This window comes from Patiria miniata, unplaced genomic scaffold (assembly GCF_015706575.1).
Source record: "Patiria miniata isolate m_02_andy unplaced genomic scaffold, ASM1570657v1 HiC_scaffold_4, whole genome shotgun sequence".
NCBI classification, from domain to species: Eukaryota; Metazoa; Echinodermata; class Asteroidea; order Valvatida; family Asterinidae; genus Patiria; species Patiria miniata.
Window position 1 is genome coordinate 72,403 of NW_024037071.1, and position 26,303 is coordinate 98,705.

A 26,303-nucleotide genomic window follows, 5' to 3' on the forward strand; every position below is an offset into this window, starting at 1 on the left:
TTTTGTTTCTTTTTTCCCCATTTTTTACCACAATTTTTCCTTTCTCTCTCTTGTTTGGTTTAAATTTCTTGGGGAAGCGAAGGAAGACATTCAAGACAGTGGGTGGAGGGATTGCCCTAATGCCCCCCCCCCCCCCCCCCCCCTCCACTGATGATCAACATCCACATATACCTCCGATCCTGAGAAACGGTTTTTGCAAAAATGTCATTTGTTTAGTGGTCTAGCGCCCTCTGTGTGTTCTTTTTACGCGCGCCGTGTCGCGCGATACGCGATATCGATCATGCACGCACGTACACCGCACCGTCACCCGTGTGTATCCACGGAATATTTCGAATGCAAAGTTTACGTGTCCGCGATGAAATGGGTTACAATTTGATTGATAATTTCACACAAGTCATCAGACTGTCACTGCTAAAGTTAACATATCCAGTTTTGGTGTAACTGTCACTATACATTGACGACCAAGAACCAATGTAATACCTGGTCAACGAATTAAAGGAAACGGTAGTATGTTTGTCCTTCGCTACCGAGAAAAAGTTGCAGACGGTGGAGCGAGATTTGGCGGCAGAGTTGGTGGGGAGGTTTGGCCTGTTCAACGGTAGGGCGAGTGGGCTGCTTCTCGCTCCCGTCTTGGTCGTGCCCATGCATGGCTCGCAGTGGCGACGACCTGACCAGTTGCAAGCGAGATGCAAAACTGGAAAACTTCCTCAAGCAGAAACTTAGCGAGAGTGTGTTTGAGAGAGTGCGGGCATACGAGGCCTGCATTGCCCAGTCTAAGAAAGTCAAGAGGAATTTCAAGTTTGTGGTCTTGTCTGATGAGAGGATTTATATCACTGATAATCCACCAAAGGTGATACGGGAAGATGAATCAGTACATCTGGGTGATGTCACGTCTATTCAACTGGTAAGTTGTCGTTTTGAAATGTAAATGAATTAGTAAAAGACTGTTGCATGCCGGATTTGTTGATATTTCGTTTTATGCTAAAAAAAAACCCATTTTTTTTGGGTTAAACACTTGACTTACACTTACTTGCTTACACTTAGGATTGATGGGTGTAATTTATAGGTTTAAGTCTTTTTAGTACCCCTTCTCTTCAATTTTCGTCAGTACTTGTCGATTTTGCCTTTAAACTGGTTGGTTGTCTTTGCGAACTTACCACCTCCTCTGGAAGCCCATTCCACATATCTACAACTCTCTGGGTGAAGCAATGCTTCCTTACGTTCCTTAAAGGGAATATACAACATTTGCAAACATCGAAAAATAAAACTACCAAGTTTTTGCGAAATACCTTAATAGGATGTTGGTAAATGACAGTCTAAAGCATCCTGTAAAATTATGGCACCTGGTATACTGTCATTTTCAAGAAAAGTGGTATTTTTGTATCAATTTCCAACGCTGATCGGCCGATCAGCGTTGGAAACAACTGGCTTTTTTTCAAATACTGGCCCCAATTGACCATTGCACTTGTTTGCAATCGATTACAAACCTATGAACGGGTACGAGCCAGCTAGACTGGTTCCCTGACCTTACAATTCCCCAATGTATGTAAACTGCTCTGTTTCTTCTTATATGAAGTCAGGGAACCAGACTACAGGAAAATAATCGTTTTTCTTGGTTTTTCTAGCATTTTCGATCCCAAAACCTCCAAAAAGTCAGTGTAACTATATTTGCCTTATATTTCCAACCCCCCAATTCCATCCATTTCTGAAAATTACAGCAAAAGCAAATGATGTATATTCCCTTTAAAGGCGTTGGTCTTAGTCGATGATGCCTAGCGGCGATGTCCAGTCAACTTTCTGAGATTCTGGTCTTTATATGAAACCAATCCATATTTTAAATCGGCCTATAGATTAAAATACGGAGTGGCAATTTTGGAAAAAATAATGTTGCATCCTGTTACCACTTTTTTCATCATAATAATATAATTATGATGAAAATGGCAACAGGATTCAACAATCATTTTTCCAAATTGTCACTTCGTATCTAATTGAAGTGTCAGTCATTGCAAAAATGTTGAAAAGCATGAATCTGGGACTGAGAAACATTTCCAATTATTTTAGTAAACACTTTGAAAATGCATTTGACTCTCCATCTTTAGACTTTGAACACAACCAAAGAAGTGGCGTCTGGATCATTCATTTCTATGAGATTTTAAATTCCTACACTGATTAAAGCGCTTTGATAGCTCATACAGTAGGCCTTTAGGATAAGTCCTAGCGTTTTGAATGCTAAAAGTACTGAGTTAGAATTCCCTGATAACTTTTTTTTTGGACATGTTTTTTACATATTTCCCAAAATAACTATTTTCTTACTTTTATCGTTTAAATTAAATCCTACTTTTTAATTGCAGTTAAAAATTGTCTTTCTCTTTGATGGCTTTGAAGGAGTTTTAGTCCAAGAACAATATTTTCTTGGTAACCATGGTAACTGATGCATGTGCACAACTTCCATAACAGCTTCCATAATTAATAGTAAAAGCAGTAAAAATATGGTTACAAGGAAGCATTTGTAACTAATTTGGAATTTGAAATAAAATATGTCTTGAAATAATAATAATATGGAAAAACGCAGACCTGGGGTGGATTGCAATAACCGGTCTTAAAGCTGGCTATGCGCATTAGACAGTCTAAAAGCTCTGGCTGTCAGTCAGTCTATAAGTTAGACCATTGCTATAACACAGTTTAAGTAGTAAGACAGTCTTAAAATAATTAGCCTGGGTTGGGCTGGCTTAAAACGGTCTATAGTTGGGATTTTTGGAATTCACTGGTGTGTTGAATTATTCTTTCCCAAAATATTTTCCCAGTTGTTGAGTGTTTGATGATTAAATCTTAAAAAAGTAGAACACTGCTTGGAGGGAAAATTCTCTGGGATAGAAGGGATCTTCTGGAAAAGTGTAATGACACTGAGTTGTACTGCAAATACAATTTTCTCAACATAAACTTCGGAATTGACATTTGATTTCGCATGATATGAATCACTCAAACCTTAAAAAAAAATTGTGCAGTCGCTCCAGTATTCGTCCTTAACCGTGGAATGTTTGTTTGTGAATCATTACTCTAAGCGGGCTTAGTAAAGACCAGCTTATTGCAATGGGCTAAGTTTGGTGTCTTAACCAAGACCGTCTAAGAACAATAGCCGGCTAAAATTGGACTGGTTTAGCCAGCCGACTAAGACTGCGTTATTGCAATCAGCCCCTGGATTTTTCTAGGCGTGTGATTTTTCTAGACGTGTGATTTTTCTACGGTAGGCGTGTGATTTTTCTAGGCGTGTGATTTTTCTAGGTGTGTGATTCTTTGGTCCAAGCTGGGACTGAACAATATGGTATTGTTTTTCAAAATATTCATCTTGTTTTACAATAAAGCCATATTCTCTTCACCGACATAGTTTATTTTTTACAAATATGAAGTATAAATTATGCCGTAAATGTATGCCAAGGTGTGCGGTACTGAGGGATTCAGGCGTGCGATTATTCGCACTTCTCAGGAAGCTTTTAGGCGTGTGATGGCGTGGGGGTGTGATTGCACGCCTCAAAACAGAAGGACTGTGTACTGGTACAATGTATACATGTACATAAACATCTAGATTATAGTTTTTAAGGGAGGAGGGGGGGGGGGGTGGTAATTTCAGTGAACTTCTACATGTATTTAAGTCAAGCTCCTCCCACTGTTTTCAACCAGTTCCACCATAAGTGGGTCTGAATTTGTCTTGCGTTTTGGTTTTGTACTGAAAGCAAAGGTGAATACATACATGTACACGGACATGTATAATGTGTGTGTATCCAGAGGTCTTTGTTTTCATTTTGTTCATTCACTGTGCATTTTAGGCACACCAATGTTAAATTTAGCACAGGAACTACCAATAGATTCGGTCAAGGGCATTGAACCACTATTAGTTTAAATTGACTCCATAGCAACCGACACCTGTGCAATTGTGCTTAAAAAAAAAAGGTCAATTCCCAATTCGTTCATTGTGCACAATCAACCTGGACGACGGCTTTGTATTGTACGCTGTGCAGTCATGCAGAGCATTAGCGCGGTCAATAACGGTACCCAGCGATTCATTGTGTACTGTTGCCATGACAACATGCTTCCGGGTACACCAGGATGCAGCAATGCACAGGATGCCACGTAGCCTGTTGCTTTGCTGGCACAGTGAGCGCAGAGCACTTGTGAAGCTTACAGTGTAGCTTAGTGTTAGTGCAATGTTTTTTGTGTGTTGTTATCTATCAGCGAGATTGAGATAGTAATTATTGAGCTCAGTGTGTAGTCTGTTTGTTATGGTTGATATTGAGTGGCATGGAAGCTTCATTGGAATTTATCAACATGCCCATTTATAAGCAAATTGTGTAAAGTGTCGGTGCAGGTTTTCTGTCCATTTTAAATGCATGTCAGTGGCATTTTTGAATTGGGGAAACGTCATGTTTTTGTCAAGAGTACAAGGTGGGAAATCAGGCCTAAACGGCAAAAAATGAACATTTTATCATGGCTGTAATGTAACAAAAGAATTCAATGAATTGGCTTCTCTCTGTGTACATGCAGACTGCCCTGTAATTGTACAATGTACATGTCAGGACTTAATCCGACCCTGTATTCATCAAACCTGACCATTAAATTTACACACACATTTATGTATTTTTTCTTTCGTGTACATGCTGTCTTTAGTCTGCTTTTTGTCTGTGCAAAAATCCTGTTCAAATGTCAGTTGTTTGTCACTGTGTGCATCACTGACCGTTCAACAATAACAAAGTGTTGCTATGATTTTAAGGACATTAGTAGGTCTCAAATAACAATAGCACTGCTATGCAAATACCCGCAGTGAATTCACTCTAACGCCTGCCAACGATGGTAAATCTTGTTGTGACTCCCTGGATAAAGCTGTTAGCTTTAATATTATAGGTTATTTTGACAATAAAGTACTGGTATTAATAATCTGCAAAAGCAGGTTGCTCTGTAGTACAGTACCTGTACAGTATAGGAATGGTACACGAGTTAGACAGCAAATGTCCAAGCTAAGCAACCAACGGTTTTTTTTAGCTGCTATACATGTATGTTTACTGTACTGTTAAAAGATATAGTCCATCATTTGTAATTTGTGCATTTTGTTCGTTTGAAGCAACAAAAGTGTTCAAAACCTAATGAAGGATACTGAACAACTAACCTGATGAAGTTTCAGCTCAGCTTCAGCTGTATATTCCGAGAAAAATAGCATTCTAGGATCTCAATTTCAAATCAAAAGTTGCTGAATCATGTTTTGAATTGGGCCTGAATTCAGCGTCCGAGACACGTTCTCACTGAGCCGATTGCAGCTATACGCGCTGTCGCGCGCTGATCCGATAAATTATAGCAACCGCGCGCGCATGTGCGTCATTACAATGCTTGCGCGCGCTTCGCCGAATAACAAAACGAGCTACTAATTTAAATTTTCCTACGGTGCGTCTTAAGACGCACCATTGGAAAGGCCTTCTTTCGTTGATTACTTCAAAATGACAGCTTGCCAGAAAGAATAATTTCACAGGGAGTTTAGTCCCCTTACTATCTTTCAACCAAGTATGTTTTTCAACGATAATTATGCCAGTTACTTTTCGGATGGCTGCAAATGATGGACTGTAGCTTTAAAACTACAATTAAACTATCAAATGGTACTTTTTTCAATAAATTGATTATCGCATAAATGTATTATTGCCAAAATGGTAAAATGTGTTTCTATAACGATCAATGGGAAAATTGTCTACATTAAATTTGCCCATAAAGTTTGGGGGTGGGGGGTGGGCTGACACACTTCTTAGTATTTCGATACTCATAGGCATTTTGAGGATGTAATCAACCGTAAATTGTCATGTCCTACGAAAGTTAAGAAAAAATAGGTGTTTTCTTAAGGAGGGGGGTTGAAACTTAGGGCCCCCCCCCCAAAAAAAATAGTTCTGCTGCCGGTTACCCTATCTACCCTATTTTGACAGCCCAACTACCCTATGGAACAATGAGCAAAAACCCGAAAATCATCAATTAGTACCTTTTACCCTTGACTACATGCATATGATCGTACACACAAAAAATTGCCATAAAAACAATTCTCTACCTATCTACCCTACTTTAAGTGCCATGTAATCAGAAGCAGCACTTTCATTTTTTTGCCCAACATGGATGTACCGCATGTAATGTATACTACTAAACCATCTGACCCTCATTCTTCTGCTATGCTGCTGACCCATTGACTGCTCCCCCATAATTCTACATGTACCACTGACTTTGTGGATTTTCATACTTAGTGAGCACACTCCACATGTACCTCAATAAGCTGACCATAGAGCAAGGAAACACTCAATGATCAAATCAATACATGCTCTGTCAGCATTATGTAATGTTTTCAGTCGCCATCCTTAGTATCTATTGTACATGTACTGACTGTCTGTCTTTCTTTGGTTGTGAAGAACAGAGTCTGAGAAGAATGAAGATAATTCTTCCCTAACTGTCTCTTTGTATCCCAAATAAACTCTCATTCAATGGCTTTGCCATGTCAGTCAAAAGGTGATCAGGAGATCGGGGCTTTTTCCTGGAAGTTTTATCCAACATCTTTAATTGCTTGGGGGATTCAACGAGTGTCTGAGTGCCTGTGGATTGCCAGTATAATTGCAAGGATTAGGATGTTATATTTCATTTTCAGTTCATTCGGTTTCATTCAAATGTTCATCACTAGGACTTCAGACCCCATAAACCCATTTTGTGATTTGTGTTTTGTAACAGTTTCATTTTATTTGATTGAATGTTGCACTACGAGTATGAGTTGCTGTTTTTAAAGATGACGGTTGAAATGTAAAATATGGAGGAAGTTATCACTACTGCATGACAGTGCATGCCTAATTTTTGCGACACAGATTTTCTGCTAACTCTTAAAACATAGAAAAATGACACTGACAATTCATGAATTTATATTGTAATTGAAGCATTTTGCCTATACAACATATTCACCTAAAAACTAACAATTCCTTGACATTGTTGCCTTAGGATAAGAACCTTTCCAGATCCGATTCTAATAAATTTGTTGAAGTATATTTGTAGGCCTACATGATGAAACCATTATGTTATATAAAAACCAATCATTTTTTCTTCAATAATACATGTAGGATCCATTATCCGTCTGTGGGTATCCAACGGATGAAAAAGGTCTTCTGACTAAAAAGATATTCAGATTAGGGGACCTGTAGGGCGGCATGTATTATGTATGATGGAAGTGCTTTGTGTCTTGTGGCAGCGCAGCCCTTAGCTCCTTGACGAGGAGGAACGTTGTCAATAATTCACTACTCTCAGTGTCAAATATTACCTCACTAATGGCAGATACATTTTTTATGCAGGAATTATTTAAATTTTTCATACATGTACATGTACCTGACATTCGAGTGTACATTGTACATGTACATAAAATGTACTTGTAGCTTACACTGCAGTTAGCTTTTGACTAGTATCAACAGTTGTGGAAACCCTGTTGAATTTATTTGTTTTAAGGGGTAGATAAGGACGTGACTTTGCGTTTAATTTTGTAACCGTTAAGCAAATATTTTAAGAAACTTTAAACGTTTAAGCATTTAGCCATTCACAAAGGCTGACGCATGCTCCATTTGTCTGCAGACTAGCGTGATCGACATGCTAAATCAACAATGGCAGTCATTGAAAAAGTAAAAACTCAACTACATGTGCCCGAATGTAATCAAGTCAAGTATTGAAGTGCTTCGAAGGTTTTGTAAATTAAAGAGGTTTGATAGTATCATAAATTATTTGTGCTATTAGCTCTAACTCAAAGGAAGACTGTGCAAGTTAGGTCCCTTTTTTATAATTTGGGTTTCATTTAAACGTTTTTTTTTTGAAAATTCGTCAACAAATTTAGAATTGTTATCCTTTACATGTAAACGTGTAAACGTCACATCCTTAAGGGTAGAGTAAATTGAACTGTGGCATTTCTTCCATGAAACTGTTTGGCAAGCTCAATTCCTGTTTTACATGAAGTAAGTACATGTATACTGTATGTATAAAAAAAGCAGAAATTGATGCAAATGTCAACAAACTTCACTGCTATTTTTGGCAGAATAATTTGGCAAAGGGTAAATTTAAGGGGTAGCCTAAGTTCATGGAGAAAAGAGTAAGGGTAAGAGATATCTAAATATAGTTGTAGTAGGGGCAGAGAGAAAGGCACAACATTTCTTTAAAATTGAAAACTAATTGCACTTCTTGTAACAGTGGCCTATATTTTTAACTTGCTATCTTTCAGGTTAATGAATTTCCCGACTTTCTCAGCGGGGATGACAGGGAGAACTCACAACACATCTGCGTCAAATACAGAACCCTGGTACCAATCACTCGCAGAAAGAAGAGCCTTCGTGACCTGCTGAAGCAACCAGAGAAAAGGGACGGATCTGATGGGGACCGGGCCAGGATTAACCCCAGTAGTGGAACAAGCTCACCGAGTCTGCAGCTGACAACACCAAAGGGAGAAACGGGTAAAGTGGAGGATTTCAACCTAGGTCAGGCCAACGGGAAAGCACTACAGAATAGCAAGGAGGCAACGCTGCGCTTGAATCACAGCTTCGATGAGTCAGACTTGAGAGTTCTGCGTCGGATGATGGACAGCGAGGATGAGGAGGAGCAGGAACCAGATCGGTTGTCGCTCTCTCTGCCCACCAGTGAACTCAAGAAACTCTCCATGATGTCTGGTGGCTCCCAGAGCAGCTCAGACCAGATGGAGAAATCTTCGTCAAGCTCGTCCCTGGACAGAAAGGAGGCTGTTGAGACCTGCAGGCCACTCCCTCTCCGGCCTGTAACCAACCCTGGAGAGACTCTACGAAGCATTGATGTCCCAGACACCTTCACCACAGACTTAGCGACAACTCTAGCCCTGCCCGATCAGAGCGTGCGGCGGAACAGCGCGACGGCCCACAGGACCCTTCCCTCACCAGATCCAGCAGACGGGATCAAATCAGAACCGTTCCGATTCCCCTCATCCATCAAAGCCAATGGGAAATCCAAGGAACAGATCTTAAAGGATAGGAATGGGAACGTACCAGAGAGGCATAAATTCATGAAATCTAAGAGCGTGGACTCAGGCTCTTCCAAGAGCAATAGCAGCATTGGTGAGGAAGGTGATCAGGAAGACGTCAGGAAGGAGGCAGCTATCGAGGAGCTACACATCTACTTGCTGTCTCTCTCCTCACCGTTCCTGATGCATCTCAGGAGTTCTTGGAACAACTTCATTGTCGTAAGTCATACCTTCATCTCTTTTCCCTTGTGTTCTGTGCCCAAGAGAGGATGCTTTTTGACTACATGTGATTTTGAGAGCCCTGTGGACCGGACATGCCACGCATACTGATTTGCACGTCTATAGCGTGAAGTGTGCAATGTTAATCTGAATGTGCACAAAGCCATAGCGGATTCGCTGACATCAGGCGTCAGTTGCCAGATCGAGGCTGTGCATGCCCATGGCGGAAGTGTGAAAAGAGCGAATTGATATCATAAGTCAAAAGTAACACTAATTCGTAATATAAATGTATTTTGTTTAAGATGTACTTGTAAACATGTAGCAGTAGGCTTGTCAAAAAGATATTGATCATGACTAATTTTTATATAATATGTACCGAGGTAACTCTTCCTGAATTTTTGTTGCAGCGATCAACTTTACTAAAAGATCCCAAGATAGCGAGTCGCATGGGAACAAACAAGAGTGGCAGCAAGCAACGCCTCCCATCCAGGTACACACCTCAATCCAAATGTTTATTTGACACTTCATATTGTCACCAACTGTGCATTTTTTGAACCATAGAGCACATTGAAACATTGAAAAAGACAAATACAGTACCGGTACATGTATAAGGGGATTACGAGCACTGCACTTGTATTTTCTGTCACATTTGATGCACTATAGTGACGGTTGAGCGTGTCCTTTTTTTTGGCCATCAAGTACATGTACATGTATGCAATTAAGAAGTTGACTGAATTATTTTGTATTCTGATGTTTTTTTTCATTGCAAATTGAACAGAGAAATTTGAACACAGCATTTCCCAACCCTTTTCAAAATCATTATCTTCAGAAGCCCTTTATATGCACCCATAGATGCCCATGTATGCCGTTCCAGCCACACTGTAAAGTGCCCCAAAAAACCTGCATGAGCTGATAAAAAGACGTATGCTGTAAGAGAGTTTCAGATTTCAAGACAATTTGTCAAGAGCCAAGCTACTGATAATCATTTGTCAGCGTGAGTGTGATTATGTGGAATGGGAGCTTGTGCACTATACCTTGTACATGCACAAAATAGCGTGGACCATTAAAATTAATGCGCATACAGAAAATATGTTGCGTGGAAAAACTTGCTCAAATATCACTTTTTTGTTCAGTTATTTTAGCAAACATACCTACGTGCAACTGCATTTTAACAGTTTGATGTCAGATGCACATTGTCCACAGTTTTCTTTGATGAAAAGAATGTACCGCTACACTAAATGATGATTTTACATGAAACATTTTCCAGGCCGCATATATGTTTCTCATACTTGCATCATTTCTAATGGTTCCTCATGATGACTACATGTAAGTGTAGCAGGACAAATTGCAGTGCGTACATGTGGTTAAAGTTGCCTTAAACAGTGAATAGTCATGCATGGTCCTCATTCAAGCACCTTAAATAATTGAACAGCACAGGTTTAATACTGTTATGAGATGTACGCAACAGTTTTTGTCTTAGTTGAAATGTCTCCAAACTCGTTAAATTATGGAATGTCTCCAAACTCGTTAAAATGACAAGATGATGGTTTCAGGGGGACAAATCTGACAGGTTCCCATTCCTTTCCATTTACGTGGGAATACTCAGTTGATTTTTTGCTGTTGAAACCCAAAACTTGTGCCAGTTGCACTTGGGCTTCGTTCAGCTGTATTGAGTTACATTTGTGATCAATTATGTTCTTTACTCTAGTATATCTTTGCGTGCAGCAATTGTACTGGATAGCGTTTTACAAAATCGTATTACACTATTCAATTGGGGATGTGCACTGATTTCTTGGCATTTTCTAGCATTGTGTAGGTTAAATGTACAGTGTCTGTAGTACAGTTTGTTTGGCCAGTTTCAAGTGACTGTTTGCAAAAGGCAGAGTTGCATTGCAGAGGCCCGCATATTTTCTCTGCCTAAATGAGGTCCAAAGTTCAACAGCGAGCGCCTTAAAGCTCAGGACTGAAGGGAGTGAAGATTTCAGGCAGAAATTTGATCTGAACAGGGACTGCACATTTCTGTGAAGAATGTTCATGTACAAAAAATGTGTACATTTATCTGATTTGAATGTCTATGCCTATTGGCTTTCACTACTTGATGAAGGTTGTATACATGTACATGTACATACATGTACCGGTACACATATATTTTAAACATGGACTTTTACAAACTGCAACTGTGCCAGATATATTTTTGATTGAGCATGGCAAAGTGAACGTTTATTTATACACCTATCAATACAGAATTATGATGTAGTGCTAAACCCTCAAAGTTCAGCTTTTCTTGTAAACTTTGCATATGACCAGTTAATTAGTGATTGTTCAATTGCAGCACGTAGCATCAATAAATAAATCAACAAAAATTGCGTGCGTACATTTGTTTGGAGAGAATGTTGCAACCTGACGCCGCTTTTTTCTTCATCTCATAAAAGGTCAGTCATTGCAAAAATGTTGAAAAGACATGAATCTGGAGACACATTTCCAATTTTGTTAGGAAATACTTCGAAAATGTTTTGACTCTCCGTAGATTTTGTACATTATAACCCGACCCATTGAAGTGGCGTCTGGATATTACATTCTTTCCATTGTTTTATTTGTGTATGCTCAAAGTGATCATGTGAAAACAGTGACCATAGTGACAAATCGAAAAGATGCAAAACCCCCAAAATGGACATGAAAAGTGTTGCAAGTAATGGAGAAAATTTCTGTTTAATGACACAGAAATTCAGGTCATGAAAGTCTAATATATTTTCAACATCTATAGGTGTTTAAACATACGGTTGTACCATATGTGTCGATCCATGGCACATTATTTGTAGAGAGTCTTGTGAATCTGGAGGAAGGAACAGCTTTTATATTAGCCTGTGTACATGCATACAATACTTATGTCCCCTGTGAGTTTACAGTCCTGACAGTATGCCAACACAGTTCGTGTCAAGTACCACTTTACTTTCCCCCAATTCATCTGTTCAAACACAATTAACGCACTTGCTGTTACCCAACCGGCCTAGGCCTGTCACAGCATGCATAATTGGACAGATATTGCTGCATGTGCAACTGATACACTTGCTAAGCTTTAGTTCAGCGCATAGATTTCTAGTACATCACAACTTTTTAGCATGCATACAGTTTATTTGTTTTCGTCGAGTTTACACCTCTGGTTCTTCTCAGAACCATTCTCTTTAAGTTGAGAAATTATTCGCACATGGTGTTTCCGCAAACCTTTCATTATTTATTTGTTTTCATTTAGTACACTAAATAAAAACTAAAACAAAACGTCATTGCATGAAATAATTTTGTGTCTCACTTCTCAGAAAATTTTCTGAGAAGGTTAAAAAAAATAAATAAGAATATTTTTTTTTTGGGGTGGGGGTGCAGTATATAACTAACAGTACTTCTCTGAATTTTCTCCAACCTAAATGAATAAACCAACAAAAATTCAATAATGCCATTAATGCTTAGTCGGTGATTTTTGCCGACAGACTTGACAACAATAGCTCTGTTTATTGCTAAGGACATGAAGGAGATGATCGTGAATGTGTGAATGGAATCGCTGAATTGAACAACTCCCTGCCCATCAATTGGAACAGAAGCTAGAGTAGACCCAAGCTATCTTGCTAAACCAAAGTGCAGCAAATGGCAAGCCATTATACATGTTATAAGAATGGCAGTGAATCAGAAGGTTGCGCGTCTTAAACACAACTTTCTCAATGCACGCCACATTCTTGTAATTAAGTGCACTCTAGAGGATACTTCAACTGTTCAATCAGTAACACCTACATGCACATGTAGGTGAACAACCGCAGTGGCATAGGGGGGGGGGGGACATGATGGTAGTACCCCTCCCCCTGAGGCCTGTGTTACCCCTTGTGCCCCCCCCCCCCCCCAACTCTGTATTTGCAGAAGGCAAATATGAGCTTTTTATTATAAATGTATTAAGTGCCTTCTCCGGAACATGAGGCCTCCATTAGTACCACCCCCTACACAGAATTCGGGACTGCAAAATCAAGCTTTTTTTTCTGTAAAACACATTTGGTGCCCCTCCAGAAAGTGAGACATTCCTTATTCTTCCCCCCCCCCTTTAGTGACCCCAGTATGCTACCGAACAACCATGAATAAATATTTGCCTGAATGAGCCCCAACACAAGTTGTTTCTTTAGCCCAGTGAATGGAACACTGATGGATTATTGTCACTGATCAGTGGGGTGTTCATGATGGACTACTGCAGAGGAAACAAGCGTGTCATTTTATTGAGTATTGTGATGGGATTGTGCATGATAGCTTAAGTGAGAGGTTTACAACATGAAAAGCCACAATTCAATGATGTATAGAATTAATGTTCACATGTACAGGTACTTGTTAAAGTGGGGGACATGTGATTTGTGTAGATTTTTGAACAATTACGCTTTTTAATAACACTGTAGGCCTAATCTTTATTTTTCTGTAGGTGGTAATCTCAATGGAGTAAAAGTTGTATTTCACCAAGAACTGATTGTTTAATTTGTGCTGGTCCCAGAGGGCCAGCATAGTGAAGTCCTCTTTGTATGTCTACATGTATCTCTCTCATGACTGACTAACTGACTGACTGACTGACTGACTCCCCTTGCCTGGTCGCTGGCTGGTGTCACAAGCCGGGCAGTGCTATTGGATAGGATTACCCCCGTAATGCCAGTGGACTAAATGCATGAAAGACTTCCAGTGAATAGCTAGTCATTCTGATTCAACTGAATATAATTGTGTGCACTCTGGGACAAGGTTTATTAGACTGACCTTATCTTGTTTAATACTGTATTGCAGGGAGTTACTGGAGCGTCAGTTTCAGCAGTTGAAGCTAGAGATCACTAACTCCACCCACTCCATGCCTGACCTCTTTCAGTTAGTTCAAGAGCTCTGCAATGCCGCTGAGAAGTATTTTGTCTTGAAGAAACTCTTTTGGAAGGTGAGTTGAATTGTTCTTGCATAGCTTGTGAAACGTTTGTGATTTGTTACCTTTTAGTCACTGTAGCGTCTGAAACCGCCTGAGCTCATAGACGGTTTTATTGATTCTTCAGTGACACAATATTATACAGTGTACAGGGTGAGTAAAAAAAACGAAACCCAAATGTCAGGACTGTGTTTTAGTGAAGTTCTGCATGTCGCACTTTCAAAATCTAGGATATGAAAGCCTAATTCATAAACTTTGTTGTAGTACAAGAATCATTCAAATCACTCATGTACTTTTCAAGTTACGGAATTTTAAACAAAACCACCATTTTAAGGTTCTCTCCACGGATCACAAACAAGTTCAGTGTTCTTTCAGCAAAACAAAAACAAATCACATAGGGCATGTAGGGATGTGTGTGAATTGTTTTCGTTTTGCTGAAAGAACGCTCACCTTTTTTGTGATCCATGGACAGAACTTTAAAACGGTGGTTGTGTTTAAAATTCCGTAACTTGAAAAGTATATGAGTGATTTGAATGATTCTTGTACTAAAAGAAAGCTTATGAATTGGGCTTTCATATCCTAGATTTTCAAAGTGCTACATGCAGAGCTTCACTAAAACAATAGTCCCGACATTCGGGTTCCAATTTTTGGACTCACCCTGTAGTACAAATGCTGATGAGTTAAAGAATATGAACCCCAACTTATGCGTTCTGGTGGTTTTTGAGACAGGGTCCCACCAATAGGAGTGACGTAAATCTCTTATAAATACATTTCTAATGATTTTTCTCTTTGTATTAAAGAATGAAGATTTGTTTGAGTTTATGATCGCCCAGCTGAATCGCTATCTGCCCAAGTCAGAGCTGAACCTACAGAACAATGAGAGGGGACGACACCACAGGGCCGATGAACTGGAGTAAGTTGATTGCGTTATTTATGCTGATGGCTTTTCAAGCTGATTAAAGGTTGGGGGTTAATAGCATTATGGACTGGGTGTACTAGGACGCCCTCAATGGTGACAAAGAGATAGTGTAAGGCATACTCTTGAACGACATTGCCGCTGTGTGCCTGGTGCTAACGCAAAGACACTACCGGTTTGTGCATGGAGCCTGTAGCATTAATGGCCAGCTCATCAGTAAATTTTTAGAAACTATAACTTCACTTGGGAAACAACCATCATGATAAGACCTGACTTTGGCAAACATACACATGTACATGTATCCTACATTTAACTTGAAACAGTTACTTCTTATTGTCATTTCCCTCGTCTTTCTGACTTTGTTAGGCATAACAAAGTACACATACAGTAACGAAATGGGCGGAGGAGGAGGTCTGATTTTAGGGCATTGTTGCATACTTTTATAAAAGCAGAAAATATGTCATAACGGATAATCACTGTTAAGAGTTTCTTGTTTGTGCTTTTATAGGTTGGCTATTCTGTTGATTGAGAGCTTTGGGTTGATGTTCCGTGAGACCGAGATGGTACCAGGCAGACTCAGTACAGTCAAGGCTAACAAGTGAGTACATCAGACTCGTTCACTCTAGCACTCGTTGAGTTACTTCAAACCCTGCAACAAGCTGTTACTCACTCACTCAACAGTAGCTGACAAGTTGCAATACTTGTGTGTTAAAAAGAGAAAGCACTCTGTCATTGTGTTTCATTGTATTAGAGTGTGAAATTGATGTGAATGATGTTGCGTAAAAGTTCTTACATGTTTGTGAAATAGGCCCGCCTTAATTTTGAGTGAAAGTTTGAACCAACACACAATTTCTATGAGACCCGTCCACTTGGGTTTTTTTCTGTGTTTTTTTTAAGAGAAATCCTTGTTTTTATAACCAGATATGAAAAAAATAATAATACTATTCAGATTTATATTTATTTTGTCGAAGTTGACCAATTTATTTCTATTTATTTATTTGTATGATTTTTCTAGCGGCAAAGCTGTGTTGGATCTCGTAGTGGTGCTCACCTGTCTACCAGAAGTGCCTCAACGATGGCGACCGCCCAAATCCAAAGCTCACTCCCTGATGCTGGAGACTGATGCTGACAGCTGGGAGACCTATGGAGATGCTGAGGTCAGATGATCCCTGGGTCAGAGGTCAAAGGGACACTTTTGGCCGGATTGTGCCCATTGGGTTCTTAAATCCTCTCAAAATGATAATACAATGTAGCTATTGATGAAAATGATAATAGTTGGGAAAATTGTGGAAAAGTAGACATTAAAAACTACTTATCGAAAGTTGATAATAAGCAGGACAAGTTCTTATCAGAACTTAATATCTACTGAGTGACAGTAGTTATTACCACATGGTGTTACTGCAAACTGAAACAATAGAATATGAACATTCACACAACTATACCTGCAAAATTACGGTTGCCTTGTAATCATGGTAATCACCGCGAAGGAATTTCAGGGTACCAAGCCCTTGGAGCGCTCGTCCTCATTCCAGTCACATATTTCTTTTCAAAAGTTGCTTCAAATGTGTTTGTGTGTGCAACGATTGCCATGTTTGTGAACCTGAAATTAGCATGAGACCAGAGTGAATTGAACTCAAATATTTTAGGGAAAAAATATCATTTAATTCTTTCACTGAAATGAAGTGATGCACTTTTATCCTCCCTTGTTCTTTTTCCTTTTCCAAGAAGGCTTGTTACTTTATGCTTCAAGGATAATTAACAGATGAGTCTGAAAACATTCTCTAAGTCTACAAAATTTATTTTTTTCACCAAAATCTGACAAAATGTCCTACAGGTATTTCTTCATTAAATTCTGACCAAAATCATTCTGCTTCCTTCTGTAACACCTTGGCTTCTGGATCCAATGTCTTACATATAGAAACTCGAGGTAACGTACAAGTTGCATGGACTGTTCCCTTCAAGGTTTCAACTTTTGATACTGTGCTCATATTTTGTGATGTTGGTTCATATCATGTAGTCTGTAATGTGTTGTGTTTTAAGCCATTCGTTTGGATTACGTGTATGTGCCTGTATGGTAGTCTATGGAATATCCCCTTGCACAGCATAAGTCTATGATTTGCGAGCAGATTCAGCGATTAATTATGCAAACCAAGACTGCGTCTTGACCTCCAGATTCTGACCATTCAGCGGGCGCCTTCTATCGGGTCTTCGGTAACCTGTTATTGTATTACAAAAACATGGCATCCAAATTGACCAATCAACAGCTTTATAGTCCAGCTTAGTGATTAAAACGACGGCAATGTTTCTAAAGTCGACTCCGATTGGCTGTCGCGGGATAGCATAACATTTGCATGTTAGGATATTATCAGATGTTCGTAGTGTGGCTCTGCACACACGAATGTCTGATCCTTACACCACTGGACGGTACACGTAGGGCTGAAAACATACTGAATGAAATCATGTGATGGAGTGTTTGACTTTGCACTTCAACCTCCATACTCTGCTGCTCTAATCTAGATGCAAAACTATTAGTTTTACATCATTTATGCACTATTTGCACTGTGTGTGCTGGCTGCTGGTAATTCTTTTGTCTAGGATGTTGGACTTGTCATCCTTATAAAGAAACTGTTTTTATTGAACTTGAGCTCTGTGTATAAATACATGTCACAGGCCAAACTTGTCCACTGGGGTTTATTGTACATGTACCTACATGTAATTGCAACTGACATACAGAGAAGTGTATGTTGAACTTGTCATCGTTTTTAAAGAAACCGTTTATTGAACTTGAACTCTGGGGTTTGTTGTACCTAACTGCCATTGACATACAGAGAAGCGTGGATATTCCTGTTAATGTTCCATTCACCCTAACTCCCTAGGGGTGTGCAAACTCGTATTGAAATCGGAGTTAGGGAGAATATGTTTTCTTCATGAGTCATACCTTAGAGGGACACCAGACATTAGGGAGAAATTTCAATGTCTCCCTAATGTCACAGCTCCTATTTAGAGGCAACATTTTAAAGTCACAAACAGGCTGGATTGTTTGCTTGTGGTCCAAAACATGTACCAACATTCGTGGGGGTACTATAAGAGAAAATTGGGGTTGGGGGTCATTAAAGTTGGAACAGTTTTGTGCACAACCCTATCATAGGCACCATTTCCCATAATTATTAGAGCTGTAGGAGTGGTACAAAACACCTTTGGGATTTTTGTGAAAAGGTTTCTATACCAAGGAATTGTAAAATTAATGAGGCAGAACTACATGTAGATTGAGTTAAGGACATTAAGTCATATCATTTTGATGTGTTTGTTTGAGAGGCTGCATAACAGTTAAATTCATGCTGTACAAATTCGAATTGTATTTAAAATGTTTGATCTTAAAGTCTGCCAATTATTTGAGTGCTGTATTTCAGTCACATTTTCAAGTTTCCAGAGATTTCATTGGGTAAATTATGTAATATGCATGCATTGTAAATTTCCAAAACTAAAGACACACATACATGTACTTGTATACACGTTGTATGTACCATTCACAGCAATCTCTTTGCATGATTTAGCACCTATCACAATGCATGCAAATTGCACATGTGACCGATAAAGTGCTAACTGGATGGGTTGCCTGTTGGTTGCCTGTCCGTGTGATGTCGTAGGTAACATGGTATGTATGAAGTTTAAAAATGAACCGTAAACCGTGTAGGGTTGTCTCTGAATGCTGAATGTAACGTAATCCATAAAAAACAACAACGAGTGCAGCCTGCAGAGTAATATGCAACAGACAGCAACTAGAACAAATGAAGCCAATATGACATTATTTAGCCCATTGTTAGACTTTCAGTCAAATATATTTAATGAGGGAATAAATGTGTGCTCCGGAGGTTTTTATCACTCTGTTTAAGACCGCTTAGAGTTTGGGTGCTGAGAGAGTAATTATCAGCACCCAGACTCTAAGCGGTCTTAAACAGAGTGATAAATACCGACCGAGCACATATTTATTCCCATTCATAAATACCTTTTCGGTAAAAAAAAATCAAATAATTCATTCAAAAATCCCGATATTGTTCAACAAGTTCACTTCATGCTTTTTGACCTGGGGCGTTGCGTTTTGAATTTAGAACTATAAAATTCTGACTCGCTGGTAGTGTTGCGCATGCCTACGTGAGGATTGTGAACGTTCAACCAATGAAACGTAAGAGGCACTGGGTTTTTAGGAGTCCACATTTTATTGTGACACTGGAAAAGTGTTTAAGACCAGCTCGCCATGTCTTTATCATCCGTTTAAGACCGGCCACATGACGGGCTCTCGACCAATAGGAATAGCTAAACTGTCTGAGGTATTTATGAATAATAATTTAATATTTATTAATCAAAAACAAAATGGGCGTTTAGATATTACGCTAAAAACTAAACCTTAAAAATGTGGTTGTCTTCTCTGTTTGTGAAACCCCATCCAGGTGTTCAATCTGGTCAAGGACTTGACAGATGCATCCACAACGGTTCTGTTTGAGCTGATTCTGATCGCCCACCAGGCCAACTGGGGCAACACGGAGGGGCGATTCTTCAACATCTGCTGGATCATTAAGGTGCTGGAATCACTGCAGACCACAACGGTAGGTAGTAGGTTGCACTCCTTGTTGGACAAATGATAAATGATCAATGAAAAAACTGAAGTGCTACGGTAACAATTTTGCTTTAAAGTTATAGAAAAAAGGTCAAATATTGAGTGTCCACATGTTAAACCTATTCATTAAAGGAGAAGAGCTGATTCTGAGGTGCCGCACCAATTTTCCAGCTTTATCAAAATTACTAAACTCTGTGTACGTGTGCTTTTTGGGTTGTTTGTGTCTGTTTGTCCTGTAAAAGAAGGGTAACGTCCATGTCAAAAAGCACTACTTGCGGTTCAGGGAAATGAAAGAGTGTTATATTTGATTCTACCTGTGGACATTTTGTTGCAGATTGAACAGTGCCAGTCAATTTATGAACATGGATTTCAAAGAATGATTTGCTTCAAAGTGTTGGCCGGGCGTACAAATGAAGCGTTCTTACATGTTTTCCTTGGAGCTCATTGGGAAGGGGGGGGGGGCATTAACAGCTTTCTCTCATTAAAATCCAAATATGGATTGAAGGTTTTGAATAGAGAGACTTTTGGTAAGCAATGTCTTCCTAGAATAAGACTAATATTGCTGAGTGGAGCTGGACCCGGAAGTCTTAGTTTAGGACATTATATATACCCAGGTTTCAGTCAGCCAGTCAGCCAGTCAGTGACTAACCTAATCAACAGTAACTAACCAAATCAAAATGACTTAGGATTGGGGTTATCACATTCATCCATCGACAAAGTTAGTTGTGGGATTTTTGAAAATGTGATTTTTTTTTCAAGTACCTGTACTGGATTTTTTTCTCTTTCAGCACCAACATTTAATTGAATACTTTGTTCCATGCCAGTGCTGACACCTTTTTGGCCTCTCTCCCCTTGAACAGTTTAAGTTTGTAGAGCGTTTGATATCCCGAGCGATGCGATTGCTGATGCCGTCCAGTAGTGAGATGCTAACGCCTGTCCAAGCCGTTCTGCTATTCCAGCAGTTCTTTGTGCTCCAGACCCTCATCCAGTACAGTAGCGCCATCGCAGCGCACGTCCGCAACAATTACACCGAGGAATTCAGGTGGGGCTCATTTCTCTCTCACAAAAATTCTCATTTCAAACTCTCAATCGTGCTAAAAGGTTCGCAAAAGAGCAAAAGTAAACAATTTAAAACTGTTGTATCTTCACTTGTTTTTTTTGTTACCTTCATTAATGTTCATGTTCCCAGAGCTGGTACTGTGAAGTACAAGTTTGCTTCAAGTTTAATCCTTCGTGCTGCCTCATTGTCAAAGTGTTTGCCAGAATCCTTGTTTTGCCCTTCTTTTAAGCACGTATGCAAGTTTTTCTTCGATCCGCTGATTTCTTCGTTTTGTACTTCTCATGAATGCCATTACAGATTGAAAATACTGTACAAAGTCAAGCAGGGTTTGGAATTTCCTTGTGTTTTCCCAAAATTCCTAGTTGCATGCCTGTATAAGTGATCTCCATTCAAGCAAAAATGTCAATAGATTCCTTTTCTCTTTCTCGTTGTTTGTTTCTCCTTTATTTGTAACCCCCAGATCCAGTTTTGGCTTTGTGACTAACAATATTTCCTTAGTTCGTTCCGATCTTACAATAGTTCGGGTTGGAATTCTGATTGTTAGCACTCATTAGTCAGATTTTACTTCGCTTTAAACATTTATAATCATTTTCTTCAACTTTGCTCTGATATTTTTTTTTTTTTTAGCAATAGCTCCACAATTTCCTATTGATAAACAAGTACACTTTTGTTTTGCATAATAGTGTTTAACTTTATCCTGATTTAGATTTTTATCTACTGATTCCATTTTCTGATATAATTGGAAATTTCACCAAAAACTACGGCTTTGTGTAATGTGTACGTCCACTGCATGCTAACAAATATATCCACACAGATGGTTTATCATGCTAGTCTAAAGCCTTGTATTAAAGAGCAACAATCAAATCTGCCTCTTGATGTCCCCTGACAGCAAATTCAATTGTATTAGTAATTTATCCATTTCCAGCGATAACTCTTCAAGCTGTGCCACCCCCCCCTCCCAGGCAGAGAAGATTAAATCTAAACACAAACCTCCAGAGAATTCTGTAACAAAGACAAGACGCTAACAGACTATAGTGGCGTTCTGTGTGAGCTGTCCCACTGTCCAGTAATTACGAGGCACGCCTAATTACAAGTCGTCTCCCGTGGATATCGCATGCCAGACGTCAGATAATGTTTGTGGTTTATCGCTTACGGTGGGATGATTGCACTGCTCGGGGACGTATTGATTAAAGCTGATCAAATTTTGTGTGTCTAATGCTCGCAAATGATGCATGATTGGAAAGATTTGCCAATGTGTTCGTAAGGAAAAAATTGTCAAAGGGACATATGCTCTAGACTATTGTATTTTTTCTCTTCTAAATCTTGGAAAAGAAATTGCAGATATCAGATGAAAATTTTAGTCTCAGTGTACAAAACTTAGCCCTGTTTTGTTTTGGTATTTCATATACTTTTTTCAGATTGGAGAATTCCATCTTGAACTTGAAATGATTAAAATCTTTTGGGTAAAAATGTTGAACATTCGTGCTTTTCACTGCATTCCGTTTTACATTCGACTAGAGTTGGGTACAGTTGGGTTTCATTAGATAAGTCATGTTTTTTTTAATGAGAGATGCCCATCACAAGGCCCCATTAATAGCCACTCGAGGTGAGGGCTATCTTAAGACGGGATAGAAAAGGAAACCAACAGATGACAAATGACAGACCTCTTGCAGAGTTGACAGTATCTCTATCTGGGTCGTGGCCATTATTTCAGCGATGGCAGGAAATTGAAATGCTGTCTTGATGGGTTTTGTAATCTGTATGTTTGTCTTTCAATCTGACAGACTTCTCATTTCTGATAGATTACTTGCTAGGTATTTCTATCGGTAAATTGCAGTGTCTACACTCGCATTGATGCAAATATATGTAAAATGATTGTTAATTTGGATCATAAAACTAGCGTAGATTGGTATACTGTGTATTGATTTGGTTCACAAGAACAAATAAAAGAGTTCGTTTCTGATAGAAGATAAGATTTGATACAAGACAACCAGATAAAAGCCTCCTGCTTGTACAGAAACTGGACATCCAAATTTACTGGTGTTTACCTAAATATTTACTCATTTGGTTACTTCCTGCTCGATCCAACAGAATCCAACTGTGCCTAATTTGTAGTTGTCTGCTGGATCCAACAGAGTCCAACTTGGCACTCTCTATCAGTGCCCAACAGAATCCGACTTTGAATAGTGTACATGTACAAGGGCTCTATCCAACAGGCTCCAACGGGTTTATGATATAGTTGGATCCTGTTTGATTCAGCAGGGTTAGGGATATAATTGAAAAGTAAACATTTAATGGATCATAAAAAATAAAATTGAAATGTTTACATAAAGTTTGATAGAGTAAAATTGTGTTATTTTGAAAATTAATTGACAAAACAAAACCTCTGTATTAAAAAAAACCAAAACTACAATTTCAAGATAAGAAAAAATGTTATTGAAAAAATCAGTAATCTAAATAACTTAAAAGAAAGTATTCAAAGCAATATGTATACACTGCATAACACTTTAATTGATAATCTATATTTTTGCTGAGGGAATATCTTTGCGTTTAGGAAATGTTAATGCTTAGCCCAAATTAAAGCGGAGGGCCAGTCACAGGCATTGTACACTGCATGAAAGTTTGGTTGGTAAACTGCTCTTGCTGAGCAAAATGTTACCTGTGCGCAGGAGCTGCATGAAATGCCCCTCAGGGCTCCTTAGGAAATTCTTCTCCACATCAACAAATCAAATATCCTCTCAACTCGAGTCTGTTCTCCACACACAGCGCTCAATTCCCCCCAGGATTTTCCAAAGTGCTATTCCCTTAATAAATCTAATAATGTTTTATTTCTTGACTTCCCCCGTCAGATACTATGTCCGTTCTCCTCACATCGTTAACAAGCTCCCTCAGGAATACCCCATCACCAAGGTGACGTTACAACTGATCAGTGAAGTCTTGAGCCACGTGCTGCAGGAACGTACTGTGCTCCAGGCCCCTCAGTAATGCAAAGATGAACCCCAATGAGGGCGCTGTCAAGACGCTATTTTGAAGACGTGAAGTTGACGTCAGTGACGCAAGCTTACATGATGCCACGTTTCAAATGTTTACTTTTTATGAACTTTTTATTTTAGATTGAAGTGCAGTTATGAAACATCTTCAATAGTTATATTTTTCTGCTGTTTGTACACAGAAATATGGCAATTTTTCAGCCTGATAGGCTACAAAATAAGGCTTGTGTCTAGGAGAAAGAGGAATGATGCTCTTCCTGGTTTTAAGGGTACAGTGTCATTGAAATGCCATAAAAATACAAAATGAGAATACAAATACAGAACAAGTCAGAATTGTAATGAATCCAACCACAAGTCAATCACAAGTCAAATGAAAATTGAAATCCGTTCAGGTCACAAGTAAGACTGGATGAATGGCTTGTGACTGAACTTGAAACTGCATGACTTGTGATGACTTGTGATGACTTGTGATGACTTGTGATGACTTGTGATGACTTGTGATGGCTTGTGTGATGAATTGTGATGGTTTGTGATGAATTATGATAACTTGTGATGACTTCATCACAGCCCTGGAAACTTAGCACCTTTTCACTGGTTTCATTCCTTTTAGTGGTCAGTAAATTGTGTTATTTACAATGTAGGATCTACATAGGTTGCTTATAGAGTACTATGTATAAGTAATATATATCATCACTCTCCTTTGTCTTGTATGGTAAAAGAGGGTGAAGTTCAGATTAAAAAATAGAATATAATGAAATGTAGTCATATTTTCGTTGTACTTTTAGAGTAAATAGCTATACTGGTTTTGAGACACTTAAAATAAAATTTTATTTTCCTCGAGACTTAATTCAATAAAGAACCAAAGCAATACAATAATTAATCCAAAGGAAACGAAATGATTAACTTGATGCAAAATTATTTTGTATAATTGTAGTGTGCTTTCGATGATTTATATCTTGTGTAATTACATTGAAAATCTGTGCCTTGATCAAAAATGTTGTTTTGAAAGTATATAAACTGCTATGTGCCTGAATTGTTACAGTTTCACTGTATCAAATTGATTCCAATGAAAGACCAAACATACTTTATTTCATGACTAATTAACCCTTCCTGTTACCAAATGTGCCTACAAAATGATTATTAAGTGGCCTGCATTTAATTCGAAACTTATCAAAAAAAGATATATTGATGTAATTACTATATTAATGCTATTTATATCAAATCTACTAATTTAGGATAATAATATATTGGTGACGTTTTATGCAAAATTATCAATCTTCCCTTCGAAAAGAATCCATCAGCAATATGCTCTGTTTCGGGTAATGATACTGGAAATTAACAAATTATATCTATTCGTCTGACTGAAATGTGTTGTATTCTTACTGCGTGTATATGTGATGCTTTAAAAGTTGTATGTAGTTGTATGTGTGTGTTTAATAGACGTATAATTTCAAGGGAGGTCGTTCAAGCATCGAACATATTTGTTTTAAACTTCGGTTTTATATCTGAAATCGGCTTCAAAGAATTTTTTTCTTACAGGCTAAAATAAGTTCATGTTCTGCTTCAGAATTATCGTTATTAAATATGAGACCAAACTATTGGATCTTTCCATTTGGTGTGGATGTTAAAATGCTTTTATATGATTCTGATGCAGAGATGGAGTAGAGGCCAGAACGAAGCCGGGCTTTGCTGTTCACGTGTTGCTTATATCATATAGAAGTTACAACATAATGCTATGAAAAATCGTAATGTTGTGGAAAGATTAATTATAGAACTTGAATCGTCTTAAACTAGTTCTGACGTCTGTTGTGTTGTACAGTGTAGAGTAAATCTTGGGATCTGCATAAGTGACAACACTGTGATAGTTTTAATTGTATGCAATTTATCCCCGAAAATCACCTTGATTGTCATATACATGTATGTATATATATATAAAAAAAAATGCGCTCAATAAATTTTTTATACTTTTTGACGTAAACTATATTTCGTGAAGTTTTGCATTTTTGTGTGTGGTATATGTTTTGACACTTCCCTCCCGAAATCTTGGACATGGGACGTTCTAGTTCTTGTCACTTTAAACACAACATAAATATGTTGGAGTGAGAGATAGCTCTTTATCTAACTGTCTTGTCCTTTAATTCGGCATACTGGCACTTTCATTTAGACTCCTCACAAGATTGTATAGGCTGGCGTATAAGGCCAAAAAAAGTCTCCGGTTTCTGGTACTGGAGCTTCCCCAAAAAGTGGTGCGACGACGCGGCTTTTTTTTTTGTTACCTGTCTTTTTTGCTTCAAATGTCGGTTGATGACTGCAAATGGTGCCCGACTAAACTTAGTACGTTACAATTGTGCAGCAGCAGGATTCCAGTCAAACCAGTGAGTTTGGCGGTTTTGAGACATCATCTTTTATTGAAAAAAAAAATATCATTTTGCCGACGCGCATGGCTACGGCGACGCGCGCGCATACCAGAAACCGGAGACTTATTTTTTTTGGCCTAAGAAGTCAGCCCTATAGTGGTGTGATTTACGGGCAGTGCGGGAATCGGGTACCCGTC

General features: G+C 38.7%; 1 protein-coding gene across 1 annotated transcript; it reads left to right on the top strand.

The window, feature by feature from the left end:
* Positions 1-646: 646 nt before the first annotated feature.
* Positions 647-25,730, top strand: LOC119739968 (uncharacterized protein C12orf56-like). Its single transcript, XM_038215134.1, has 10 exons — positions 647-904; positions 8,261-9,244; positions 9,652-9,734; positions 14,042-14,183; positions 14,969-15,081; positions 15,593-15,682; positions 16,100-16,241; positions 19,533-19,688; positions 20,560-20,741; positions 23,609-25,730. Exons 1-10 carry the CDS (start codon positions 647-649, stop codon positions 23,742-23,744), a joined length of 2,286 nt encoding a protein of 761 aa, XP_038071062.1. The 3' UTR covers positions 23,745-25,730.
* Positions 25,731-26,303: the final 573 nt, after the last annotated feature.